Source organism: Lontra canadensis, unplaced genomic scaffold (assembly GCF_010015895.1).
Source record: "Lontra canadensis isolate GAN:19392208 unplaced genomic scaffold, GSC_riverotter_1.0 scaffold66, whole genome shotgun sequence".
In the NCBI taxonomy this organism is placed as follows: Eukaryota; Metazoa; Chordata; class Mammalia; order Carnivora; family Mustelidae; genus Lontra; species Lontra canadensis.
Window position 1 is genome coordinate 2,961,545 of NW_022631060.1, and position 27,516 is coordinate 2,989,060.

The 27,516-nt window shown below is 55.4% G+C and overlaps 1 protein-coding gene across 4 annotated transcripts; it reads right to left on the reverse strand.

Moving 5' to 3' along the window:
* Window positions 1–2,292: 2,292 nt before the first annotated feature.
* Window positions 2,293–27,516, reverse strand: AHNAK (AHNAK nucleoprotein). 4 transcript variants are annotated; one of them, XM_032879224.1, is made up of 6 exons: window positions 27,368–27,516; window positions 17,152–17,250; window positions 16,710–16,866; window positions 16,073–16,260; window positions 7,874–15,133; window positions 2,293–7,267 (listed from the first exon to the last, which is right to left on the reverse strand). In XM_032879224.1, the coding sequence occupies exons 3-6, from the start codon at window positions 16,864–16,866 to the stop codon at window positions 3,128–3,130; spliced, it is 11,745 nt and encodes a 3,914-aa protein (XP_032735115.1). In that variant the 5' UTR covers window positions 17,152–17,250; window positions 27,368–27,516; the 3' UTR covers window positions 2,293–3,127. The 4 variants fall into 4 exon arrangements, with proteins under 4 accessions (XP_032735115.1, XP_032735116.1, XP_032735113.1 ...); XM_032879225.1 differs by having other exon boundaries at window positions 2,293–9,943; window positions 11,924–15,133; window positions 27,368–27,514; XM_032879222.1 differs by having other exon boundaries at window positions 2,293–15,133; window positions 27,368–27,515.

The following is a 27,516-nucleotide window of genomic DNA, read 5'->3' on the forward strand; positions in this document are numbered from 1 at the left end:
TGAGAGGGCAGAAGGTCAGAGGGAGAAGCAGACTCCCCATGGAGCCTGGACTCTGATGTGGGGCTCGATCCTGGGACTCCAGGATCATGACCTGAGCCGAAAGCAGTCGCCCAACCAACTGAGCCTCCCAGGCGCCCAGTCACTCCACTTTTGGAATGTCCCCTGAACCACACGACCTCCCACACACAATCATGCTACCAAAAGCAAGGTACAAGGCTGGGGGAGCCCAGCCCAGCCCTTTCCCGGTCTCCTGATGCTACTCCCGCCCACGACCTCAAGTGTAAGACCTCGTGCATCTGGGCCCCGCAGGACCTGGGGGTATGAATACCAGAGAGCAGCTTATTCTCATCAGGGACTGAGAGAGGGCGGGGGTGGCTGGAGATGAAGGCAGCACGCAGAACAGAGGGAGGGGGGAAATGGAGGAGCCAAAGGCAGGGCAAAGAAGAGTCGCTGGGAAGGGCTCTCCACATGCCTCTCCAGCCCCCAGCCCCTCCTTGCTGCTGTCCCTTCTGTGGTCACAGTCACTGTGGGATGGAGAGTTCCTGTTCCCCGGCCACGACATTCAGACAGGGTCTGATGGAAGCTGGCAGCTGAGAGGTTTCTCACGTTTGAACGGCCAGGAACCATGTTCCTTCTCCATCCCACCCACCACCCCTGACTATCCCAGCCACTGAGATCTCATCCTGAGAGCCAGGGGCCATCACTGAGTCGCCACCAGCCTACAACCCCCTTTCTTAAGCTTAAAAAAAAAATTGCTAATTGATATATTACTGACAATCTGAGTCATCCTGTCCACGGGATCTTGCCAGCGTTCCCCCTGGCTGTGTACACAAGTACACCCCACTGTCACCCACTCGTCCCACCCTGTAGACACCAGCGCCAGCCATCTCAGCGTGCACGCTCCGTCCCGCCCCACACCCACAGCTTCAGAATTGAGGAAGGATTCGGGATTGGGCTCTGAGCACCGGAAGAATGAAAGCAGCACTGGGAGGGCTCCCGAGGAGTTTAGTGCCTGCGTGTGGGTGTGTGTGCCAGTGAGCCCCCGTGTCCTGTTGCTCTTGAGTGTGCATGCGGGTCTGTACACCTGCCTCTCTGGGACCCCACACCCAACCTCGTGCTCCCAGCAAACTAACCTATGCTCTGATATAGATGCTACCCCCTTTGATGTCGTGTCCTTGCACAGTCGACAACTCAGGTACCAGAGCAGACCCTTTGGCTCTATGGATACATGTCCCCGTTTTATGGGGGAAGAAGCAAAGGCTCAAAGGGGTTAAGTGTCTTGCCTAATTCACAAAAGCAATGACGGTAGGTCTGTCATCTCAAGAAAAGCAGCAGGGGTCTCAGCACCTCCCTTGTTCCCTCTTTCCAAACTGAGAGCGGCTCTGGAGTTCCAGAAGCTCCAGGGATGGAACGGATGAAGGTGACAGACTGTGAAGTCCGAGCCAGGGCAGGTGGAGCACCCCTGGGCAGACCCCATGGCCATGTGCCAAAACCCCGTGGACAAGCTGGCAGTGGAGAGGATGGATGGGGCAGGAGCTGTTATCCGTGGTCTGGGGTGATCTGGGGTGATGGGTGGGGTGCAGAGCTGCCTCCATGGGCAGGAAAAGTGGCAGCTCTGGGGAGCAGCAAGGGGAGGAGCTTGTTCCAATCATTTTGGTCTAAAAAGGCACTGCCTTCTGCTCAGCAATGACCAACACTAGAAGCCAGTTTCTAGAAGCACCACCACCACCACCACCAAGTATTGTCTGCAGAGCTGGAAATCAAAAGGGGACTCTGGACACAAGAGGTTTTTTGTAAAATTTAGCAGGACTAGCAGAAACCACAAAGACCCCTACTATGAGATCAGCACCCTTATTTCAAAGAAGAGGAATCTGAGGCCCGGACAGGGCAGGTAACTTGAGGCCAGCCCGCAAAGCCGCAGCAGAGTCAGAAATAGATGGCATGCCTCTAACTCAGAGCCAGATCGAGCCCTTTCCACCACTCCAGTGGGTCTTGTTTTCCATTCATATCTGTATCCTCTTACCCATTCAGAACCATTTCTGAGTTGTGTATTCCTATTGGAGGACACAAAGTTGGGGTGAGGGGGTCCTGGGGCCTGGGCTGCCAGGGTGCCAAGCCTCTCTAGATTTCTCGGCAATAATGCAGCCGGCCTCACCATGAGAATCAGGCAGCAAAGACACCCCGCCCCTCCATCACCCATTAATGAAACCGGCAAATTCCCCGGGATGGACGGAGTCTCTACAGCCAGGGCTGGGTTTGTGCTCCCAACATAGAATGCGAAGGCAGGAGACATCAGGGTTAATAAACAGCTTTATTGGCCTTCGATTTCCTTACATTCTCAATTAATTTGCCATTAAAGTGCGGGAAATTTTCTTAATCAAGGTAACATTTATTGAAAGAAATCAGAACTAGTATCAGGAATGTGGCGGCCATAAAGGAAACATTTCTCCCACAAGACACAGAACGGGAGCCCTTCTTGCTGAGCTTGGGGGGGTCGGCCAATTTGCAAACAGATTCTAATTCCGGCTCACCGTGAGCACCGAACTGGCTAGGACCGCCACCCCTGGGGGGAAAGAAAGCAATGCTAGAGAGATCTAAAAACACCCACCCCGCCTGCCACCTCCTCTCGGCCCTCTTTGGGTGTTTGCTGTTTGAATAGATCCAATCTTAGGAGAAACGGAGGTCTGGCCCCCTCTACTGCCTTCTACCCCACCCCACCCTTACTGACGAAAGCCCCCAAAGTCATTACAATGAAAAAGTGGGTTTCCATTGCCCCAACACTAACAATGTTCAGTAAAAATGAGGATAATAAACACAAAAGCTTGCTTAGTAAACAGGAGCTCTCAGCGTTCAATGCAAAAACAAAAAACAAAAACTGAAATCTCAAGGCAAATCCTGTTGGCTCTGCACACGGGCTGGACGAACCTGGAACCGGTCATTCCCATCGGTAGAGCTACGGGCCAGGAGCACAAAGGCGGCTGGCTGGCTTTTTTCTGCACTTGCCCCGGGCAGAGGCCAGATCTTCGCATTATGCTGAGGCTGTCGGTGTGTTTCTCTTTGCAGTTTATATACAAACACACCCAAGGCTGATGAATTTTTACACATATATGTACACACACGAGGCCTGCTACTCTTTCTTGGAAACCACCAGCTCCACCTCGGGAAGCTGGATGCCAACCTTAGTCCCACTGTCATTGCTGGAAGAGGAGGACAGTCGGGACTTCTTAGAGGCCAAGGACACTCCACTCCCTTGCAACTTGCCTGTCTCGTCATCGCTCCCGGTCACCTCATAATGACCTTTGCTCTTTGACCCCAAGCCACCGAAGGTACCAAACTTCAGCTTTCCGTGTTTCCCTTTGACTTCCCCACCTTCAAACTCCAAGGTCCCGGTTGGGGTGGAAGGCGCCGAGAGCTCCCTTTCGTCACTGAAGGAATTGGAGCGGTGCCGGGGCTTCTTACTTTTAAATAAGGAGAACTTGCCTTTGGGGGATGACGTCTCGGCCTCGGCATCTCCTTCCAGGGAACCGAGGCTGGCCTTCGAGCTCTTCAGGTCGCCTTTGGACCCTGAAATGGACGCTTCCGGGGAGCCGGCGACACCACCTTTCGCTTTAGGTTTGGAAAAATTGAACTTGGGCATTTTGATTTTGGACTTTTTAAGTTTCACGTCGGACTCTTCCCACTCGCCCTCTCCGGCTCCAGCCTGGGCAGTGGCCTCCACTTTAGGGAAGTTAATATCCACCCCGACTTCTCTGCCAATCAGCTCACGGCCAGAGAACGTGAATTTGGGGATCTTCATCTTGGGGAATGTTACTTTTCCAGATCTGCTTTCCAAGTGACCTGGAAACCCAGACACACTCAGCCCAGGACCCTGGAGTCCAACCTGGCCTCCTTTCACACCTCCTTCTACCTTTGGTCCTGAGAAATGAAGTCCCCCAGCAAACTTCGGTGCATCCAAGTTGAGAGCAGAGGTGGCCTGGGGTCCTTTGACACTCACGTGCCCTTCGCCCAGGCTGACAGCTGGGGTGCCAACACCCCCGGAAACATCCACACCTCCTTTGATTTTCGGGCCCTTCAAGCTGACACCGAAATCTGACTCAGGGGAGGCCACGTTAAGGGAAGGCCCCTTGATGCTAATGTCGGGAGCAGCCCCGTGGAAACCTATTCCCGAACCTTTCAGATCGCCTTTGATTTCAGGACCAGAAATTTGCCCCGTTGGGAGTTTCACATTCGCACCTGGCAGCTCTACATCACATCCAGAGGACTTGATTCCAGGCATCTGGAGGTTTCCTCCGAGGCCTTCAACGCTGACGCCTAGAAGACCTCCTCCAACAGTGGGGCCTTTCATCTCACCAGTGGCCCCAAGGCTCCCTTTTATTTTTGGTCCTTCCAAGTTCAAGTCCATGTCTGGTGCTGAGATTTGAGGGCCAGAGATCTGAGGCCCTTTCAGGCTCAGGCCCCCGAGGTTCACATCCATACCTGGTGCCTGTAGTTCTCCAGTCACTTGTGGCCCTTTGACGTTCACGTCCATGTCGGACCCCGGAGTCGAGATGCCAAACTGAGGCAGCTTCATTTTGGGAAGTTTAATGCCACCTTCGGGGGCCTCCAAACTTAGATCAGGAGCACCTACTGATACTTTAGGGCATTTGATGTCACCAGACACAGCCAGGTCCCCCTGCAGGCTTGGTCCCTTCAGGGTCACGTCTGGGGCACCAAGATTTAACGTGGCATCGATCCCAGGCACTTTCACACCATCTCCTTCCATCCTCACCTTTCCACCTTGACCTCTGAGGTCAAGCCCTGGGGCATGTACCTTCACACCAGGAACAGAAGCATCCAGGTCTCCCTTCAAACTTGGTCCTTTCAAGTTCAGGTCAACATCAGGTCCAGAGATTTTTGGCATAGAGAGGGTCACCGAAGGCAAGTCTAGTCTTGGCCCCTTCAGAGACACATCCGGCCCTTCTAGCTTCACATCGGGTGTGCTCAAGCCTCCTTCGAGAGAGGGCAGCTGGGCATGGACCTCCGCTCCTCCCCCTTCCATCTTCACACCAGGGACGCCGATCTTGGGCACTGAAAACTTGGGGAACTTGATCTTTGATTCTGGACCTTGCAGATCTATGTCTGGTCCTTCCAGTCCCACACTTGGGACATCACCCTTTACCTTTGGTCCTTTCAAGCTAACGTTCACATCGGGGATGGAGACCTGAGGGCCAGAAATGCCGAAGGACGGTGCTTTGACTTTGGCATCTGGGACTTCAATGTTGATGTCAGGTGCGTCCAAGTTGGCCTGCACCCTGGGGCCCTTCAAGTCACCCTCTAGTTTTCCTGAGACATCCATGCCTGGCAGCTTGAACTTGGGAGCCTTCACCTTGATGTCGGGACCTTCGACATGAATTCCTGGCGAAGAAATGTCTACATCAGGTGCCTGTATTTCACCCTCCAGTTTGGGGCTTGGGAGAGGGGCCTCAGCTTTAAATTTAGGTGATTTAATGTCAAATTCTACATCTGGGAAGTACATTTTCCCGAACATAGGTTTCTTGGTTTTGGGGGATTTCACATCACCTTTAAGTGTGGCATCTGGCACAGCAACGTTGACATCTACCTCGGGCACCTTGAGACTGGCATCAATTTCGCCCCCGGGAACATTCAAGTCAAATCCCTGTTTTTTGGCCTTCATTTTAGGGCCACTCATGTGAATTTTGGGCATTTTAAATTTACTCTTCTTGCCCTTGCCACCAACACTAATTTCAGGAGTCTCAATATTCATCTCTGCCTCGGGAACAGTCACATCCAGAGAAGGTGATTTGATGTCAGCTTTAGGGCTTTTTGCCCCAAAACCAAACTTGGGTTTCTTGAATTTGGGAATTTTAATGTCTGGCCCCTCGACAGTAATATCTGGGCTCTCCGTGTGTACATCCAAGTTTGGAGCTTCTAAATCAACTTTGGGCCCTTTGAGGTCCAGTTCAGCACCTTCCAACTTGGGACCAGAAATCCCAATTTTGGGTGCCTTGAAATGCAAATCAACATCAGGAACAGTTACTTTAGGGGCAGATATATCCAGCGATGGCATCTTCAAATGTGGGCCACTAAGCTTGGCATCTGGGCCTTCAAAATCCAGACCTGAACCTTTAAGGTCTACTTCTGGGCCTTTGAAACTACCTTCGATCTTAGGGACCGACACATCAAAATCTCCTTTGACTTTGGATCCTTTCAAATCCAGGTCAACATCAGGCATGGAGATTTTGGGAGCTTTGATATTTATCTCTGGCATCTTGAACTTAGGGCCCTTCAGTTTCGCATCTGGACATTCGATATTCACATCCGGGGCATCAATGTCCACTTTGGGGCCAGAAACGTCAATGTCAGCCTTGGGAAGGTTCACATCCACTTCTGGGCCTTCTCCCTTGAAGCCAGGCATGCTGAACTTGGGCATTTTCACCTTGGGCATCTTCAGGTGCCAGTCTGGACCATGAACGTCCACATCAGGGGCATCGATGTCCACTTTGGGCCCTTTGATGTCGATTTCAGGGCCCTTGACGTCACCTTCCACTTTAGGCAAAGACACATCCACATCACCCTTTACCTTGGGACCTTTCAGGTTTAAGTCAATATCAGGCATGGAGATCTTAGGAGCTTTGATGTTCATCTCAGGCATCTTGAACTTGGGGCCCTTCAGTTTTGCATCTGGACCTTCAATATTGACATCTGGAACATCAATGTCCACCTTGGGTCCTGAGATGTCAATGTCAGCCTTGGGCAGGTTCACATCCACTTCTGGGCCCTCACCTTTGAAGCCTGGCATGCTGAACTTGGGCATTTTCACCTTGGGCATCTTCAGGTGCCAGTCTGGGCCATGGACATCCACATCTGGGACATCAATGTCCACTTTGGGGCCCTTGATATCAATGTCAGGGCCCTTGAGGTCACCTTCAACTTTGGGCAGAGACACATCCACATCACCCTTTACCTTGGGACCCTTCAGATTCAGGTCCACTTCAGGCATGGAGATCTTGGGTGCCTTGAGGTGCAGGTCAGGCATTTTAAACTTGGGACCCTTGAGTTTCCCTTCTGGGCCGTGAATGTCAACATCAGGAGTGTCTATGTCTACCTTGGGTCCTGAGATGTCAATGTCAGCTTTGGGCAGGTTCACATCCACATCTGGGCCCTCGCCTTTGAAGCCTGGCATGCTGAACTTGGGCATTTTCACCTTGGGCATCTTCAGGTGCCAGTCTGGACCATGAACGTCCACATCTGGGACATCAACATCCACCTTGGGGCCTTTGATGTCAACTTCAGGGGCCTTTAGGTCACCTTCCACCGTAGGTAGAGAAACATCCACATCTCCTTTCATCTTAGGACCTTTCAGATGCAAATCAAAGTCAGGCATGGAGATCTTGGGAGCTTTGATGTTCATCTCTGGCATCTTGAACTTGGGGCCCTTCAGTTTTGCATCTGGACCTTCGATATTGACATCTGGAGCATCAATGTCCACCTTGGGTCCTGAGACATCAATGTCAGCCTTGGGCAGGTTCACATCCACTTCCGGGCCTTCTCCTTTGAACCCTGGCATGCTGATCTTGGGCATTTTTATCTTGGGCATCTTCAGGTGCCAGTCTGGGCCATGCACATCCACATCTGGGGCATCAATGTCCACTTTGGGGCCCTTGATGTCAACATCAGGAACTTTAATCTCACCTTCCACTTTTGGCAAAGACACATCCACATCACCCTTCACTTTAGGGCCCTTCAGGTTAAGATCAATGTCTGGCATGGAGATCTTGGGGGCTTTGATGTTCATCTCAGGCATCTTGAACTTGGGACCTTTCAACTTTCCCTCAGGACCCTCAATGTTAACATCAGGGCCTTCAATGTCCACCTTGGGTCCTGAGACATCAATATCAGCCTTGGGTAGGTTCACATCCACTTCTGGGCCCTCTCCTTTGAAGCCTGGCATGCTGAACTTGGGCATTTTCATCTTGGGCATCTTCAGGTGCCAGTCTGGGCCCTGAACATCAACATCTGGAACATCAATGTCCACTTTGGGGGCCTTTAGGTCACCTTCCACCTTAGGCAAGGAAATGTCCACATCTCCTTTGACCTTAGGACCTTTCAAGTGTAAATCTACATCTGGCATGGAGATCTTGGGAGCTTTGATGTTCATTTCCGGCATCTTAAATTTAGGCCCCTTGATTTTTCCCTCTGGACTCTCGATGCTCATCTCTGGGACTTCAATGTCAACTTTGGGTCCTGAGACACCAATGTCAGCCTTGGGAAGATTCACATCTACCTCTGGACCCTCTGCTTTGAAACCAGGAACGCTGAACTTGGGCATTTTCATTTTGGGCATCTTCAGGTGCCAATCTGGGCCATGAACATCAGGAGCATTTATGTCTACTTTGGGGCCCTTGATGTTCACATCTGGTACTTTAATTTTACCTTCTACCTCAGGCACAGACACATCAACATCCCCCTTGATTTTTGGTCCTTTCAAATTTAGGTCCACGTCAGGCATAGAAATATTTGGGGCTTTGAAATGCATGTCAGGCATCTTGAACTTAGGACCTTTCAATTTTCCCTCTGGTCCTTCAATGTTAATATCTGGCCCACTGATGTCACCTTTGAGGTCTGGCCCTTTGAGGTCACCTTCCAATTTGGGAACATCAACATCCACCTCTCCCTTTATCTTGGGACTTTTTAAGTGTAGATCAATGTCTGGCATGGAGATTTTGGGAGCTTTAAAGTGCATGTCTGGCATCTTAAATTTAGGACTTTTCCATTTGCCATCTGGACCTTCCACAGCTACGTCTGGCATGTCAACATCCAATTTGGGGCCTTTGACATCCACTTCCGGACCCTTTAACTCTCCCTCCAGCTTTGGGGCAGAAACGTCAAAGTCTCCTTTGATTTTAGGCCCTTTTAAGTTGAAATCAACATCAGGCATGGAGATCTTAGGGGCATGAAAGTGCATTTCAGGCATCTTGAACTTAGGGCCTTTCAGTTTTCCTTCTGGACCCTCAATGTTCATATCTGGCGCTTCAATGTCCACCTTAGGTCCAGAAATGTCAATGTCAGCCTTGGGCAGGTTCACATCCACATCTGGGCCCTCACCTTTAAAGCCGGGCATACTGAACTTGGGCATTTTCATCTTGGGCATCTTCAGGTGCCACTCTGGGCCATGAACATCCACATCTGGAGCATCAATGTCTACTTTGGGGCCTTTAATGTCCACATCTGGCACTTTCATTTCACCTTCTATCCTGGGCACAGACACATCCACATCCCCTTTGACTTTGGGGCCTTTCAAGTGTAAGTCCACATCAGGCATGGAGATCTTGGGGGTCTTGAAGTGCATGTCTGGCATCTTAAACTTAGGGCCTTTCAACTTTGCATCAGGACATTCCAGTTCAACATCAGGCATCTCCACATCCACACTGGGGCCTTTCAAATCTCCTTCCAATTTTGACACAGACACATCCACATCTCCCTTTAGTTTTGGTCCCTTAAGATTCAAGTTCACATCAGGCATGGAGATCTTGGGAGCCTTGAAGTGCATCTCAGGCATCTTGAACTTGGGGCCTTTCAGCTTTCCTTCCGGTCCTTCAATGTTAACATCAGGGGCTTCAATGTCCACTTTGGGTCCAGAGATATCAATGTCAGCCTTGGGCAGGTTCACATCCACATCTGGGCCCTCGCCTTTGAAGCCAGGCATGCTGAACTTGGGCATTTTCATTTTGGGCATCTTCAGGTGCCAGTCTGGGCCATGAACATCCACATCTGGGACATCGACATCCAGTTTGGGTCCTTTGATGTCCACATCTGGCACTTTCATTTCACCTTCTATCTTGGGCACAGACACGTCCACATCCCCCTTCACCTTAGGACCTTTCAAGTGTAAGTCCACGTCAGGCATGGAGATCTTGGGGGTCTTGAAGTGCATCTCAGGCATCTTAAACTTAGGGCCTTTCAACTTGGCATCAGGACATTCCAGATCAACATCAGGCATCTCCACATCTACACTAGGACCTTTGATATCAACTTGTGGACCTCTCAGATCACCTTCTAGCTCAGGCACAGAAGCATCAATTTCTCCTTTCACTTTGGGACCCTTCAAATTCAAGTCCACATCCGGCATGGATATCTTAGGAGCTTTGATATTCAACTTAGGCATCTTAAATTTAGAGCCCTTTAATTTTCCTTCTGGTCCCTCTATATCCAAATCAGGAGCATCAATGTCCATTTTGGGGCCAGAAACATTAATGTCAGCCTTAGGCAGGTTCACATCCACTTCTGGGCCCTCACCTTTGAAGCCAGGCATGCTGAACTTGGGCATTTTCACTTTGGGCATCTTCAGGTGCCAGTCTGGGCCGTGGACATCCACATCTGGGACATCAATGTCTACTTTAGGCCCTTTGATGTCCACATCTGGCACTTTCATTTCACCTTCTATCTTGGGCATAGACACATCCACATCCCCTTTGACTTTGGGGCCTTTCAAGTGTAAGTCCACATCAGGCATGGAGATCTTAGGAGTCTTAAAGTGCATGTCTGGCATCTTAAACTTAGGACCTTTCAGTTTCCCTTCTGGACCCTCAATATCAATATCACCAACATCCACATCCATCTTTGGGGCCTTCATGTCAATTTCAGGACCTTTCAAGTCTCCTTCCACTTTGGGAAGGGAAACATCTACATCAGTTTTCAGTTTAGGAGCTTTTAGATTAAGTCCAACATCAGGCATAGAGATTTTCTGTGTCTGTATATTCATGCTTGGCATCTTAAATTTGGGACCTTTTAGCTTCCCCTCTGGACCTTCAACATTAACATCTGGAGCATCAATGTCCACCTTGGGACCTGAGACATCAATGTCAGCCTTTGGCAGGTTTATATCCACTTCTGGGCCCTCTCCTTTGAAGCCTGGCATGCTGAACTTGGGCATTTTCACTTTGGGCATCTTCAGGTGCCAGTCTGGGCCATGACCTCCCACATCTGGTGCATTAATGTCTACTTTGGGACTTTTGATGTCAACATCAGGAGCTTTTATCTCTCCTTCTACTTTTGGAATTGTAACATCATAATCTCCTTTCATTTTAGGACCTTTCAAATGCAAACCAACATCTGGCATGGATATCTTCTGAGACTTTATATTCATTTCTGGCATCTTAAATTTAGGACCTTTTATTTTTGCATCTGGACCATCAATATTCACATCTGGAACTTCAACATCCACCTTGGGCCCTGAGACATCAATGTTGGCCTTGGGCAGGTTCACATCCACTTCTGGGCCTTCTCCTTTGAAGCCAGGCATGCTGAACTTGGGCATTTTCACCTTGGGCATCTTCAAGTGCCAGTCTGGGCCTTGAACATCCACATCTGGAGCACTGATGTCAACTTTGGGCCCTTTAATGTCCACATCCGGCACCTTTATTTCACCTTCTACATCAGGCACAGACACATCCACATCTCCCTTTAGTTTTGGTCCCTTAAGATTCAAGTTCACATCAGGCATGGAGATCTTGGGAGCCTTGAAGTGCATCTCAGGCATCTTGAACTTGGGGCCTTTCAGCTTTCCTTCTGGTCCTTCAATGTTAACATCGGGGGCTTCAATGTCCACTTTGGGTCCAGAGATATCAATGTCAGCCTTGGGCAGGTTCACATCCACTTCTGGGCCCTCGCCTTTGAAGCCAGGCATGCTGAACTTGGGCATTTTCATTTTGGGCATCTTCAGGTGCCAGTCTGGGCCATGAACATCCACATCTGGGACATCGACATCCAGTTTGGGTCCTTTGATGTCCACATCTGGCACTTTCATTTCACCTTCTATCTTGGGCACAGACACATCCACATCCCCCTTCACCTTAGGACCTTTCAAGTGTAAGTCCACGTCAGGCATGGAGATCTTGGGGGTCTTGAAGTGCATCTCAGGCATCTTAAACTTGGGACCCGTCAGCTTCCCTTCTGGACCTTCAAGGCTCACGTCTGGGGCTTCAATGTCAACTTTAGGTCCAGAGATGTCAATGTCAGCCTTAGGCAGGTTCACATCCACATCTGGGCCCTCACCTTTCAAGCTGGGCATGCTGAACTTGGGCATTTTCATCTTGGGCATTTTCAGGCTCCAGTCTGCACCTTGGACTTCCACATCTGGTGCTTTAAGGTCTACCTTGGGTCCTTTGATGTCCACATCTGGAACTTTCATCTCACCTTCTATTTTCGGTGCTGACATATCTAGACTGCCTTTCACTTTGGGTCCTTTAAGATCCAAGTCAACATCTGGAAGAGTCATCTTAGGAGCCTTGAAGTGCATCTCAGGCATCTTAAACTTGGGGCCTTTCAACTTTCCTTCTGGTCCTTCAAGGCCCAAATCTGGAGCACTAATATCTACCTTGGGTGCAGAAATGTCCACATCAGCCTTTGTCAGGTTCACATCCACTTCTGGGCCCTCACCTTTGAGGCTGGGCATGGTGAATTTGGGCATTTTCATCTTGGGCATCTTTAGGTTCCATTCAGGACCATGAACTTCAACATCTGGGGCACCGATGTCTACTTTTGGCCCTTTGAGTTCCCCTTCCATCTTTGGCACCGTAATATCATATTCTCCCTTCACCTTGGGACCTTTCATATGCAAATCCACATCAGGCATAGAGATCTTAGGAGCCTTGATATTCATCTCTGGCATCTTAAACTTGGGACCCTTCAGCTTTCCTTCAGGTCCTTCAATGTTCACATCTGGAACTTCAACGTCCACTGTGGGTCCGGAGATGTCCATGTCAGCCTTGGGCAGGTTCACATCCACTTCTGGGCCCTCTGCTTTGAAGCCAGGCATGCTGAACTTGGGCATTTTCATTTTGGGCATCTTCAGGTGCCAGTCTGGGCCATGAACATCAACATCTGGAGCATTGATATCCACTTTGGCACTTTTAAGTTCAACATCAGGAACTTTAATCTCACCTTCCACTTTTGGCACTGTGACATCATATTCTCCCTTTACTTTAGGGCCTTTCAAATGTAAGTCCACATCTGGCATGGAGATCTTTGGGGCTTTGATATTCATCTCAGGCATCTTAAACTTAGGTCCTTTCAGTTTCCCTTCTGGTCCCTCAAGGCTCACATCTGGAGCACTAACATCTACCTTGTGCCCAGAAATGTCCACATCAACCTTGGGCAGGTTCACATCCACTTCTGGGCCCTCTGCTTTGAACCCTGGCACACTGAATTTTGGCATTTTCATCTTGGGCATCTTTAGGTGCCAGTCTGGGCCCTGAACATCCACATCTGGGGCATCAGTGTCCATTTGGGGGCCTTTCAGTTCCCCTTCAAGTTTTGGGACTGTTACATCATACTCTCCTTTTACCTTTGTGCCTTTAACATGCAAATCGACATCAGGTATGGAGATCTTTGGTGTCTTGACACTCACTTCAGGCAGCTTAATATCAGGGCCTTTAAGTTTGCCTCCCGGGCCCGCTATGTTGACATTTGGGGCCTCCACACTGACCTTGGGCCCTGGAATACTGACATCTCCTTTGGGTAGTTTCACATCTACATCTGGGCCTTCCCCTTCAACCCCTGGAGTGCTGAACTTGGGCATTTTCAGGTTCCAGTCTGGGCCATGAACTTCCACACCTGGGGCACTGACATCCACTTTGGGGCCTTTGACATCCACTTCAGGGACTTTGACTTTCCCTTCTACTTTGGGAAGCGTGACATCTACACCCCCTTTCATTTTAGGGGCAGCCACATTTAGATCTACATCTGCCATAGAGATCCTGCACGTTCCTGCTTTTCCAGAAAGACTACCAAGCGTGGGTCCCGTCAGGGTCCCCTCAATGCTAGGTGTCTCTGTGTCCACTTTGGAGCCTTTAACTGCCACTTGAGGGCCTTTAATGTCACCTTGCACCCCAGGCACTGAAACCTTAATATCTCCCTTCACTTTAGGGGATCCAAGGCTCAGATCCACATCCTGCATGGAGATTTTAGGTTTCTGCATGATCATTTCAGGAGTCTTGACTTTCGTACCCTTCACCTTCCCTTCCAGCCCCCCAGCAGCAACCTCAGGCAGGCTGATGTCACCAGAGATCCCAGGAAGAGTCACTTCACCTGTGGGCAGTGTCACATCAATGCCAGTTCCCTCTCCCTTTGAACCTGACACAGAGAATTTGGGAACTTTCATCTTGGGCATATTCAGTTTGCCCCCAGGCCCGTGAAGATCAACATCAGGGGCTTGAACTTCCACACTGGAGCCAGTGACAGTGCCCTTGATTTTGGGACCTGAAATGTCCACCCCTATGCTCCCCTGTGGCTTGGCGCCTTTCAGGCCTAGGTCACTCTCAAGAGATGGCCCAGTGATTTGGGGTCCCTTCAGCTTCCCCTCAAGCCCCTCAATATTGGCAGAAGGAGCACTGACTTCTAGCTGAGGGGCCTGGATGTTCCCACCAATGGTCAGGCCAGGCTTGCCACCCTTGTGTCCCACAGAGAACTCGGGTACAGAAACGCTCAACCCTGCTCCTGGGGCCTGGCCCTCAGGCGCTGTCAAGACACCGAATTTTGGCACCTTCATAGTGGGAATTTTAATTTTCCCATTAGCGCCACTATCCAGAGATGGGTCCTGTACCTCCACTGCCCCACCCCCAAGAGAAGACGAAATATCTGCTCCTGGAACTTGGACCCCTCCTTTGCCACCCAAGTCCAAGCCCTTCGCACTGACACTGACGCCTGGGCTCCCCACCTTTATCCCAGGCACGGTGACCTGGAGCTTCGAGTGGCCAGCACCTTGGAGCTCTGGTCCCGAAGCAGAAACAGACCCCGCTTGGATGTCCACAACAGAGCCCGTGGTAGGAGATGCTGCCCCCGAGCCCGAGGGCAGTCTGATCACTGTCTTGCCAGGCTGGGTGTCCACATCCACAGCGGAAATTTCAGTCAGTTTGTGCCGGGGAATCTTGATCTTGAACTCTGGGCTGCTGATATCGATCTCCCTGGCTCCTTCGTGGCCTGTCACATCAACAGTGTAGGCCGTGACCCTTCTCGTCACGGTGATGGTGCGGCTCTGGGTTTCCCCAGGTTCCCCTTCTAGTCCGTCCTCCGACCTCAGCCGAGGCTTGATCTTCGTGGTGTAGATGCGCTGATAGTCCTCGTCATCCCCGCTCTGCAGAAAGACACGGCCGGGAGACGTTGCAGCAGGATCTGCCTGACCACGGACGCCCGGCCACAGCCCAGCCAACAACATGGTTGCCTGTTTACCACAGAAGCTGGGACCAGAACGGAGGCCCACAGAGCCTCCTGGGGCAGAGCATGGAGGGGTGAGGAAAGGGGCTGACAGCCACATCACAGGAGGGAAACAAATTATTTGGGGAAACTCTGGGAAGCAAAAGCTATGGGGGAGAGAAGCAGGGTAGACTCTTGCCTTCTGGGGTCTGGAAGAAGGATTTATAATCAATCAATTCTAGATTCCAATCGGCTTGTCAAGTCCCAGGGATGCCTCCCAGCTCTGCATGGATTTGGCCCTTGGGCTCTCAATTCTCAACTCACGGGCTTGTATAACGGGGACAGGAATCCTCTCAGTGACCTGTCAGAAAGCGCTGGTGGAGACTTGCTGTGCTTGGATTAATACTTTCACTTTGAGGACCCATTATATGTTAAATAAACAAGCCATCAAGGAGCAAAGAAACGTCCCCCAGGCGCTTTGCTGCCCAGCCTCTGACTCACAGATGAGTCCAGGCCTCTGGAACGAGAAAAAGGCGTCTGGAAGGCAGAGCGGGGCACCTGTGAGACTGTTCTGATGATTCTTGCAAAGCAGCTGACTGTCCTCCTGGCCTCTAGGGCCAGACAGCGGGAGCGGGTTCCACGCTGCGGTACTCTGGACCCACTGACGGAAGGCTTTCAGGGTCAGCGTCAGCCACACGCTACACACGGATACAAGCACACGGTCTGGCTCAAGAGAGAGGCAGGGGAGAAGCAGGAGAGGGAACCGCAGGGAGGTCCCGCAGGCAGACATGAGGCTCAGGAAGTGGCCAGTAGGTCAGTGTGGCCCAGAAGCGGGTGGGGTGGGTGGTTTAGGGCACAGACAGGCCGGCCAGGCACTCACCAAAACCACCTCGGAGCTTTGGGAGCTGAAGACTTCGTGGGTCCAGGTCTGGCCAGGCTCAGGGGAGCGGTCCCCCTTGCGATGCAGCTTCAGGCCCACGGTGTGGTGTCCCATGGTGTTCAGCAGCTGGGTCACCTCGCCTGACTGCAGGTTGTCGAAGTAGATGGTGGCACCCACAATCTGGTCCCCTGAGCGGGGCGGAGCAAGAAGCAGGTGAGACCCACGGGGTCTCGGGAGAACAGCACACAACCACCACAGGCTGGGCCCTCGTGTAGGAGCTCAAACTCAGACTTGCATTTACTGCATGTCGTGACAAGCCTACAGGTGTGGTAATACCCATTGCACAGATGAGGAAAAGTAAGGCGTAGGGAGGCCCACTAATTCGCCCAAAGCGGCAGAGTTCTTGGGTAGTGGAGTGGGCACTAAGGATGATGTGTCCACCACCCTCCATAACCGCTGTCCCTCAGGACTGTGTGAATCAAGTGACACCAAGAGGGCAGGGGAGGAGAGGGTGGGGCCTGGGTACCGACCGTCCTGATGTCACTGGGACTGGCCCCTCCACAGACCCTGTGGCCTTCCCGCCGCCCCCCTCAGCCAAACCACCCCGGCACCCAGCCCGCACCCTGAGGTGACTCACCCTCCTTGACCACCCCCGTGCGGGCCGCAGGGGAGTTCCGCATCACCTCCTGCACAAAGACGCCGTCGTCCCTCTGGGCGATGGTCAGCCCGTGGGAGCCGCTGCCCTGCCAGTTGGGCAGCAGCAGCTCCCGGGTTGTGTCCTCTTCCTTCTCCATCTGGGGTAAGGTAAGGAAACAGGGGCTCAGGACAGTGGGGGATCAAGAGCATGAGGAGACAAGAAAGCCAAGGCTGGCCAGTGCTGTAAACCCCCGGGGGGCGACGCGGCCGTGCCCGCTTCTGCCGTGCAAGTGGTCCCCGTGGCAAGTGGACATAGGCTGCGACCGACCTCGGCAATAACCAGCCCCTCATCCCTTCCACGCGGGCCCCACTTCCCGATGCCACCCACCCTTGGTCCCACCCCCCCAACCCCTCCCCTCCGTCACACCCTCCCTCCCACGGACCTTTTGCAGGACTCAGCTCAGGAGCAGATGCCTTGCCAGGAGCCCGCCCCTCCTTCCTCTCTTCTTAGTCTCTCTCGTCGGGAATTTCGGTCACACAGTCTAGGGAGAAGGAGACAGAGATGCTCACGCTCAACCAGGGCCACACCGAAACCCCAACCTTCCCCTACTCCAACATCATTCGTTCATACATGACTCTCCAACCTGGGATCGTGGAGACGGGGCTCGGGGAGGCCAGACTCAGATATAAACCCTGGTCTCGAGCCTTGCTCTGGGGCCTCTGGGTGGCTCAGTCAGCGAAGCATCTGCCTTTGGCTCGGGTCGTGATCCCGGGGTCCTAGGTCGAGCCCTGTGTCGGGATCCCAGCTCAGCAGGGAGCCTGCTTCTGCCTCTGCTCTCGAGCCCTCTCTCCCTCTCGCTCTTAAATAAATAAACAAGATCTTAAAAAAATAAAAATAAAATAAACCCGGTTTCTGCACCCTCCCAGCTGTGTGTCCCTGGCCAAGTCACTCAACTTCTCCAAACATCATCTCCTCTGTGAAAATGGAAAGGATGCAGGATCTCCCGGAGGAGGGAAGGAGAGAGAGAGCTCGGGTATGAAAAAGCCCAGGTGCCCACAAGTTTCACAAAACACCCATTCTCAGTAGTTCTTTGTAACAGCTCCAGGGAGGAGACCATGTCCCCGTTTTATAGATGGAGAGACTGAGATGTTAGGTCTGCAATGAGCGTGCCACCACCCCTGGGCTCTGAGCCTGCAACTCTCTCCCCTGTAGCACATCAGGTCTGCAGCCTTAACCAGCGTCAGACTCCTCTTCACAGTGTCTCCAGCACTGGAGGCCTGAAAGCAGGAAGGTCAGTGCCCTCCCTCCCCTGCTGACAAACAGTGAGTCGGTCACCTGATCCAACACAGCCCTTAGGACCAGGGGGACCCTTGCCAGCTGGGAGCTCCAGGTGCAGCGGGCTGAACAAAAGAAGCCCCAACCCCCGCCCCCCCCCCAGAGCCAGCCCACGCCCCAGAGGCTCGAATGCAGCTGGGCCGCCTCGGGGACACGGTGAGTCAGAGCCCACCTGGCTGCCCACACAGCGCCCCGAGCCAGTCCCCATAGATGCGGTGCTCAGGAGCAAAGATGCCCTCTGGCCACAGGATGAGCTATCAGCTGCAGAGCTGCCCTGGGAAGACACAAGGCAGGACTCTGGAAGCAGCCCCGGCCTAAGGCCACCCACGCAGAACAGCAGGGCCGGAGTCATCCAGAAGCCGGTCTGTGAAACCAGGCCGGGAACGCTAAAGCTCAGGCAGGGCCTCGCCCAGAGCCCCACCCGGAAGCTGTTGACTTTCAGAATTTAGTCAAAGATGGATAAATACATGCACGCTGATGGCCTCCTGCACAGCCAGCACCGGAGCAGACGCAGCAGAGAAAACAGGCAAGGGATGGACTCCGCTTAGCCCAGCCCTGCGCCTGCTGCGTTAGACAGTCACGAGCTTCACCTGCAGGTTCTCTCAGCGCTCACTGCGCACCAAGTGCCCGATGCGGAGATTTAAAAGACTTCGCTCCTGCTCTGGATATAAATTATGAGCAAGGTGCTCTGGGTGTGACCCATTTAGCCTCAGAATGTTCTAGAAGGTCGGGGAGACTCCTGGGGGGGGGTGAAATATAGAAGGAAAGAACGGGGCAAAGAGAACCTATTATCTGCCAATTCTCTTGAAGGCATTAGAGTTTGTTTGCCTCTGAGGACAGGACTGGATCCCCCAGAAATTCATGGGTGCGTCGTGGGTGCGTCGCAGCTCTGGTGTCAGGCTGATCACACAGCACGGGCGAAGACAGCAGCTGGACCCCCAGTCCTCCACCCTCTGAACTCACACATGCAGAATTTAGGACACGGGCGCTGCCTAGGAGGCGAGCAGAGCCACAGAGGGTGAGCGGCCTATCGGCACATGGGTGAGCTAGGGAATCGCCTCTTCCCCTCCAGGCCAGCAGCTGCTAGGGGACCCCAGCAAACAGCAAAGCCATGACTTTAAGGCACCTGCCCCCAGCGTCCAGCACCAAGTAGCCAGCCCTGCAGACAGGGAGCCAGGCAGGGCAGGGAAGGAAAGGCTTCCAGCCCGAGGGCTTCTCAGCTCTCTGAAGCCACCAGCCAGCCTAGCTCCCCTCCTGGAGCAGGCCCCTTCTCTCGGCCCAGCATTCTGGTCCCCCGCCAGCAGGGGCGGAGACAGCGCGCCAGCTCACCCTCGCCCACAGCTCGTCCCCACCCTCCCTCCTTCCCAGTGAGTCACGGAGGCTGCAGCAGCTCCAGACATGCAAAGGGTCACGCCTAAAATCCCATGGACAAAGTGCTTCCTTGGCCAGAGCCCCCAGTGCCAGAGGGGCTGGGGCCCTTGTGGAGACAGGCAGTTGGCTTCCAGGCCCACTCCTGAGGTTGGAGCCCCAGGCCAGGAATCCCCAGGAGCACAGCTCAGAGGCTCAGGAGGGACTTGCTATGCACCTCTAGCCAACAGCTCAGAAGGAGGGGAGAAGGGGCACCTGGGTGGCTCAGTGGGTTAAAGCCTCTGCCTTCAGCTCAGGTTATGATCCCAGGGTTGTGGGATGGAGACCCGCATCGGGCTCTCTGCTCAGCAAGGAGCCTGCCTCCCCCACTCTCTCTGCCTGCCTCTCTGCCTACTTGTGATCTCTGTCTGTCAAATAAATAAATAAAATATTTTTAAAAAAAGGGGGGGGTGGGGAGGGAGAAAGCCATCATGAGTGGTGAAGGGTCCATAGCCCCTGAGAATATGAGCCATGGGACCGGGGGCTGCAGGTTGGCCCCGACAGGGCACCCGCTGGCTTCCTGGCCAGGAGGGGCTGCAACCACCCTGCAAGCCCTGGCCCAGGGCTCTGAGCAACTTCCCTTCCCTCCCCTCTGCTCTGGGCCATTCAGGTGGCTGCACACAGGGGTGCTAGGGGGAGTTAGGTGCGAGACCAGGATAGGAAGGGTCTGTTTTCTGCACCTGAGTCCCAGTGCTCAGTCTCTCCCACATCTTCAGAGCCTGTACCAAGCCCAGACGGACCGTTCTTCTCCTACATAAGTCAGGTGATGCCAGGCTTCCCCGAGGACCGAGGATCCTGCCCTGTGGCTACCCAAAAAAGGGTCTGTGGAACTCTGGGGAATTCTGCATATTTGGCCAAGTGTCGTAAGTCTTTGGAGCTAGAAGAACCTTGTAGCCCTGCTGTTGACATGGTAGTTACATGTGGCTATTTAAATTTAAATTAAGTTAAAATGAATTGTTAGTTTATTGCTTGCAGTAGCCACATTTCAAGAGCTCACCAACCACAGGGCTACCCTATTAGACATGGCAGATGCGAACGTTTCTGCCACTGCAGAAAGCCTTGCGGGGACGGCACGGTCTGGTATTTACAGAAGAAGGGGAGGTCCAGAGAGGTGAGGACAGGACAGTGCCGGGGCCCCAGAACCCTGGTCTGCTGGCTCCCCACCCCGAGGTCCATCTGATACTGGCTCACAGTATCCTTGCTGATGGGAGGGACTGGAGTGGGGACCCTCTAAGCAGAGGGCTGCCTGGAGAGCAGAGGAAGTGCGAGATGGTATGTCCACTCCATCTGTGAGGCAGAGACTGGGGGGACACCAGAACTCAGGCTAGAAGCAGCGAGAGAAGAACAAGGCCATCCTGTCGATTCAAAACTGCAAAGAGGGGGCCCCTGGGTGGCTCAGTCAGTGAAGCCTCTGCCTTCAGCTCAGGTCTCGATCTCAGGGTCCTGGGATCGAGCCCCACATCAGGCTCCCTGCTTGCGGGGGGCGGGGGTCTGCTTCTCCCTCTCCCTCTGCCCCGCTCCCTGCTCCTGTACGCACGCTCTCTCTCTCAAATAAATACATATTTTAAAAAAAAACTGCATAAAGGACGTGCACCACCTCTGCGGACTGGGGAAGTGGGGGGGGGGGGGCAGGGGTGAAACGCGGGCAGATCCCGGAAGCAGACTCCTTGCCCAGGGCAGAGGGTCTAGGCCAAGGGTGGCATCTAAAGGAGCATCTTTCCCCCTCCCCTGCCCTTAGGGAACAGAGCCCCTTCCAACCCCAAGAGCCAGTATGAAGCCAGCCAGGGAGGGGGCCCAGCCTAATTGCCGCTGCAGCCAAAAATGGCCTACAGTGTCAAGATGGCAGGAACGTGCAGAGGCCCCACTGCTGGGCCTCCAGGCCTCTGTCCGCCAAACCTGAAGACGCACACCCGAGGGGCGCAAGTCTTAGCATATGCCCAGCATGACGGACACGGGAGGTGACGCTCCGTGAGAGACAGAAGTGCTCCCCCCACCGCGGGGAGGACACCGACAGCAATGGGACTTCTACCCAGGCCCAGGGGTGATCACACCCACCGGCTGCACAAGCCAGGGAGAAGCACCTCGTGAGCCAGGAAGAACGAAATGACTCACCCCCCAGGTAGAGACCTCCACCAGAGGGAAAGTCCCCAACCCTTCTAACAGGACGAGCGCAAAGGACAATCGAAGAAAAGGGAGACACACCCAGAGGGGTGTTCTACTCCCATGAACACCAGACAGCGAACAGGAAGAGAAAGCCCTTCAGGGAGAGAAAACCCTCAACAGACAGAAGCAGAGAATTTGGCCGAGCTCCTGCAGTTCCACGCCGGGGGTCTCACTGGACCCCAGACAACCCCACATGGTTAATAATTAATGTGCTTATTCTAGAGACGCAGCGACAGACCTCGAGCAGTAAGATGACTTGCCCAAGTGTGAACTGGGGTTGAGATGCGAGCCCAGGCTTCTCGGACTCTGCGATGCCAGAGCAAACAGTCTTTTCCTGGGTGGAGGAGTGCACACGGCAGGTACACGGAGGACAGAGACCTACAATGCAGGAACGCCAGAAAGACACCCACAGGGCGATGGAGGGACCTCCATGCACACCTAGAGGGAGACATGGTGGGAGGGAGCCTCAGGGACAGGGGCGTAAACCTGGAGAAAGGGAGGAGCTAAGATTCCCCTAGGGGACCCAGAGACTCCGGGAGCACCAGGAGACTCACCCAGAGAGCCGTGACGCCTTTCAAGGGCCACAAGCAGCAGGAGGGAGAGCAAGTACCCACCAGTCTCCTGTGCCCACACACCAGCCACTTCCTGGCCAGCAGCTTGGGGACAGCACACCCGGATGGGCAGAGTCCCAGGCATCCTGGAAGCCAGGATCTGAGGTCCCCAGAGTCAGAAATCCTGAGCCACACAGACCCCAGCTCACCGCCAGGCTCTCTGGGGCCCCAGCAAGTGAAGGCCATGAGGGTTGTCCCCTCTGGGGCTTGCGGGACACAAGACCCACTCCAGAGAAAGGCACCAGCAGGGCAAGACACACGCTTCCACTCACTGGGGAAGGGGAACAGCCACAACAGCACAGACCCTTGTCCCACACAGGGCTGGGTTCCCTTCCAGGGCCCAAGGCTCCGAAAAGACCTCCGCGGAGGCCGCTGCCAGAACTCTGTCTGGAAAACAGCAGGCCCTATTCGAACTGGGGGAGAACAGCTCGGTAATCTCCAGAGCCAAAGCCGGCCATCGAGAACTTTTACACTCAGCTCATCCTGGGGGGTACAGCCCAAGGGGGCATGTTGTGTGTTGGGGGGAGTGGGATTATCAGGCAGAATACAACTAACATGCTGCAAGACACAGGCAACCTGGGCACTGGAAGGACATTCCCAGAAAGAAAGACAAGGACGCGCACACGCCGCATGCACGCCGACACGCTCATCAGCCCCGTTCCCCACTCTTCCCAGCCCTGAGCAGGCCCACAGCCCTGCCTTCCCCAGCTCCCAACACACACCTGTCTGGGCAGCCCCAGGACCTGCCCATCATGGAAGGCGCCTAACCCGTCAGCCTGGTGCCCGGAGTCTGTGTCTCCCTCTACCTGTGTGCGCCTATCTTGTTCTCTGGCCACCTGGGCCATTGGGCCAGCCCACAACTCCCACCAGGAGGGGGTTCCTCCAGCTCGGTCACTCCAGCCCTCTCCTCCAGGTCAGCCCCAGCAGGGGACCCCCACCTCAACATCCAGGGGAGCCCCACTCAGACCCTACAGGCCAGCTGATCTCTGGGTCCCTCCCTTAACACCTCTCTCCAACTCTCCCCACTGGCCCTCCGCACACAGCTTCCTCCCAACCCCCCCAGAGCAAGCTCCAAGTTCTCTCTTCCAGCAAGGAGGGAGATTCCCTCTACCTCCCCTGACCGAGAGGGACTCCCCTCCTCCTTGTGACAGGGGATGGGGACAGCAGCCCACTATCCAGCCGCAAGTCCCCGCCCCTGGCCACACAGCCCGGGAATAGAGAGCTTTTCCCCAGGACCGCGGGGACTAAGACACCAAGTCTGGCGGTGGCACCCTCTGCGGGGCAGGGGTGGTGAAGAAGAACGCTCCGTCTCCCCCTGGGGGAAGACGACGGCCCCGGAGCTGCCAGGGGTGCAGAAACTCCCCAACCACAGGCGAGCTCTCCGCCCAGCGGTCACACCCCGCCAGTGCAGGGGCGCAGGGCCAGGCCCCCGCCGCTCCGCAGCGGCCAAGAAGCCGCCCCCCAGCCCAGCCAGGACACGGAGCCGGGATCAGCTCCAGGCACTTCCCCTTCCCCTAGAATCTCCGCTCTGGCCTCCAGGGATGGGACAGGATGCCTCTCCCCGACCAGCCGTGTGCAGCGCCTCTCCGCATCACTCAACCAGGGCTTCGTTCCCAGAGCTAGCCTCGCCCTCCTGAGGACCTCCGGATACAAACTCCAGGGCCCAGAAACTGTCTAGGACACAGAAACCGTCCTACCTAGAGGCCCTGCGCAACCTCCAGCACCGGGGCAGAGACCCACTGCTGTCCCCAGCCCTGGAAGCCACGGGCGCAAGCAGGGTGACACATCGAGGACCCCCATGACAGCCAGAGGAACACCCTCCCGCGGGTGATCACACCTCACCGCTAGGACACTGGGGGTCACAGGGACGCAAGAACACTGTGAAACGGCGTCGCCTGGATGCAAGCAAGACCCGCAGCTGCAACAGCCCAGGAGTCCTCCTGGCGGGAACTGGGGGGAGGGGGGTTTCTATCAAACTCATGCGCACGTGCCCCACCGTGGCCCATCCACGCAGGAGCCCCCTCGCTCCCCGGGCCACCACGCACGGAGGAAACTGAGCCCGCCCAGGAAGGCCTGGAGTGCCAACAGGATGGTCACAGGCCAGCTCCCTGCGAGCCTGGATGAAACCCATGGGGGGGCGAAGAGAGAGCAAAAGGCCCTAGACATGGCCGCCGCCACCACCTGACTAAAGCCAGCACATTCTAGACCTTCTCCAGCAGCTACCTCCCTTCCCCTCCTCAGGCCCCAGCAGCAGGCCGGCCCAGCTCCAGGGAGAGAAACTTGGGGGTGTTGGGGAGTGGGGGGGGGCGGGGAAGAGCCTACAGTGGGAGAGTTCCCATCACGAGTAGGACTAGCTTTCCTGGTGTATCTCTGTCTGTCCCCAGGCGGTTCCCAAGTTCTGAGGAAGGTGGTGACCACACCCCAGAGCCCCACACGCCCCTCCACCCCCACAGCTTTGCCCCAACCTCTCAAACCAGCTCCTCGGGCTCTGGCAGTGTCTCCACCAGCGCCAGCCAGCCAATTCCAAGTTGAGCCAAAGAATCTAGCCGGGCAATGCCTGGTCACCTCCACCCAGGGCCTCTCTGGGCCTCAGGCGACCCTGGAGACCCCCAGCCCATTCCCTGCCGTTGTCTGCTGCTGGCCTTCTCCCTCCACGAGTCCTCCGTGGTTTACTCTCTCGGGCCTCACCCTGGGCCCTGGACTAAGCCTGGCTGGTACAAGTCCCAGCTCTGTGGGGTTATCTCTTCAAGGGGTTGCCCAGACAAGGACCCCTGACTCACCGCAAAGGCCTCCCGAACCCCCAGCACGAAGCCCCGCATGACGGACGTGGCGCCTTACGCGTCCCTGTCCGATGACCAATGTTCCTGCCTATACTCTCTTCAGGACAGAGCCTTAGAGAGGGGCTGAGACGCCCTCCAGTCCCCATTTTGAAGCTCCCAGACCCTGTGTCCTCTGCTAGCCCAGCTCTCACGGTCCCAGGTCCTCTCCCTCCCTGCCCCACCCCACCTCCTTCATTCCGAAGCTCACCGTTCAGACCAAGGACATACCCCCTAAGCCTGGGGCGCCCTTCTGCCCCCCACTCTGCCCACTTACCTACCCTGTGCAGGCCTAACCCATCATCCCTCTGGGTCAAGAAGAAGGAAGCCTCCCCATTCCGCCTCGGAAAGGAAGTGAGTGCCACACCCTGCCCCAGGGATTTCCCTCAAGGCGGGGCAGAGGCAGAGAGGGAGAAGAAAGCAGAATCTGCACCCCTGCTTTACGGGCAGCCTAAGTGTGGAGGCCTGAAAATGCCTTCCAAAGCATCTTCAGTCTCCCCCCACCACCACCACCCGCAGCCTTCGCCTATCACTCTAGCCCCCATGCTCTCACTGGGTCCGGTGAAACCAACCCAGCCCCTACCAGTGCTGGACCCGGTGAGGAAGGGCAAGTGATCCCTGTCATTGGAGGTTGGATCCTAACAGGAGAAACTGTTTCAAAACCAATTATTTATTGGGAGCCCAGCGCTGCGCCAGGGATTCAGAGGTAAATATCCCACTCTTTTTCTCTCCCAAACTCCAGGTCACTCTCTAAGGATCCCCCCACCCCCCGCCCAAATAGGGGATGGTCCCATTCAGCCTTTCCATAAATCCACTGCACGTTAGCAGGGCTCTGAGCAGCCTCCGCGGGCTCCCTGGAGGCACCCACCTCCCCCTCTCTGCAGCCACACCCAGTGAAAGGCGAGAGCCCACACCAAGCACACCACATTGTGCAAAGGCGCCAGGGCCGTCCCCCACCTGGTGCAGGCGCCTAGCCCGAGCTGCGAGGTGCCCAGTCTGCCCACTCGGCTCCCCTCCCACGCAAGGAGCACCGCCAGGCCTAATCAGACCCCACGTGTCCCTCGTGGCCAGCACCGCCCAGGGCTGCACCCCACATCCCGGGCCCTGTCACTGCAGGGGGCGCCCGGGCCAGCCCTGGAGGGCCAGGCCCTCACACACTGCACACCCTCTCCCCGCCTGGGAAAGCCTTACATAACACGGCTCTCCGAACACACCCTAAACCCTCTGCCTTTGCAACTCCACGGCCGGACCCCGTCCCCCAACCCCGTCTCCTGGAGCGCATCGCTAGTACAGAGACGGCGGCTAAGCCCTCCTCCCGCGCGGAGCCGGCTCCTGCCCCCACCTCCCGCACACAGCCCCTTCCTCCCCCTCCCCTTCGCCCCTCACCACTCCCCCCCGAGTTCTGGTTTGAATTAGTCAGCGGCTCCAACCACCACATTCCTCAGGCTGCTGGCGCCGTGCCAGGCGCTGGGGCGGGGGCCATCCCGCCCGGACGGGTTTGGGAGTGGGGTAGGGGAGAGCGCGCCGCCCCCGAAAGGGAAGGGGCGGTGCCGGGGGCCGGGCTGCCGCACAGTTCCCCCCCATCCCCGCCCACCCCAGAGCTGGAATCTCCCTAATTACGCCCCCCACCCCCACTCCCACCCGTCCGGCCCCGAGGCGCGCTGCAAACTTCAGGCAGCGCGGCCTTGGAGGAAGAAGGGAGACTTCTGGAGCGGGACACGCGGAGGGGCCAGACTAGGGCGGGGCAGCTGGAGGGGGGCTGAGAAAGGGAGAGGCTGGTGGTACAGAACTGGGTGGGGCCGGGAGGACTCCGGACGCTCAGTTGAGGCGGAGGTGTGGGGAGCGGGGAGGGACCGCGGAAGGGGCGCGGGGGCTTCGGGAGGAGCCGAGGGGCCGCGGCGACGACCACGGAAACTTCTCCAGTAAACACGGAATAGGAGCGGGAGCGGTGCGCTTGAGCCGCCGCCCCAAGAAGGAGGGGATGGGACGGGGAACCACAGGGGACCCCCAGGCCAGGAACCGCGCGCCCAGCCGTGCAACAGAACCAACACTCAGCCCTCGAGAGAAATAAGGGCTGGAGCAATACCCGCTTCGGAGCGATTTTCCAACTTTGCCCAACTTGCGCCCCAACTCCGGAGGCAGAGTCTGGCTCCCAGAGCGCGACGCGTCGCCTCCCCGCGCGGCGCCGGGCAGCCCCGCTTGCTACACACTGAATCCCCGCAGTGCGCTCGGCCCGAGCGCCTCGCCCCCGCCCTGAAACCCACCTCCCCGCACCCGTTCCCGGACTCGCGTCCCCGCCGCGCCGCGGTGCGCCCGGTGTCCCTACCTGCGCGCTCAGCCCCCGGGCACAGCCATAGCCCGCGCGGGGCCCCAGGTCGCGGTGCTGCGGCTGCCTTAGGCGGCGAGCCTTGGTTGGGGCGGGTCCGGCAGGGCGGGCGGTGCAGTCCCCGCGGCGGAGCTGCTCCGAGTGGCCGG

What these genes read in the sequence shown, in the direction of transcription:
- AHNAK (XM_032879222.1), bottom strand. Translation starts at nt 16,866, where the DNA reads ATGGAGAAGGAAGAGGACACAACCCGGGAGCTGCTGCTGCCCAACTGG. An exon ending in CACGGGGGTGGTCAAGGAGG is followed by an intron (nt 16,261 to 16,709) that starts GTGAGTCACCTC and finishes CGCCCCGCTCAG; the next exon opens with GGGACCAGATTGTGGGTGCC. An exon ending in AAAGCTCCGAGGTGGTTTTG is followed by an intron (nt 15,134 to 16,072) that starts GTGAGTGCCTGG and finishes GTCTTTCTGCAG; the next exon opens with AGCGGGGATGACGAGGACTA.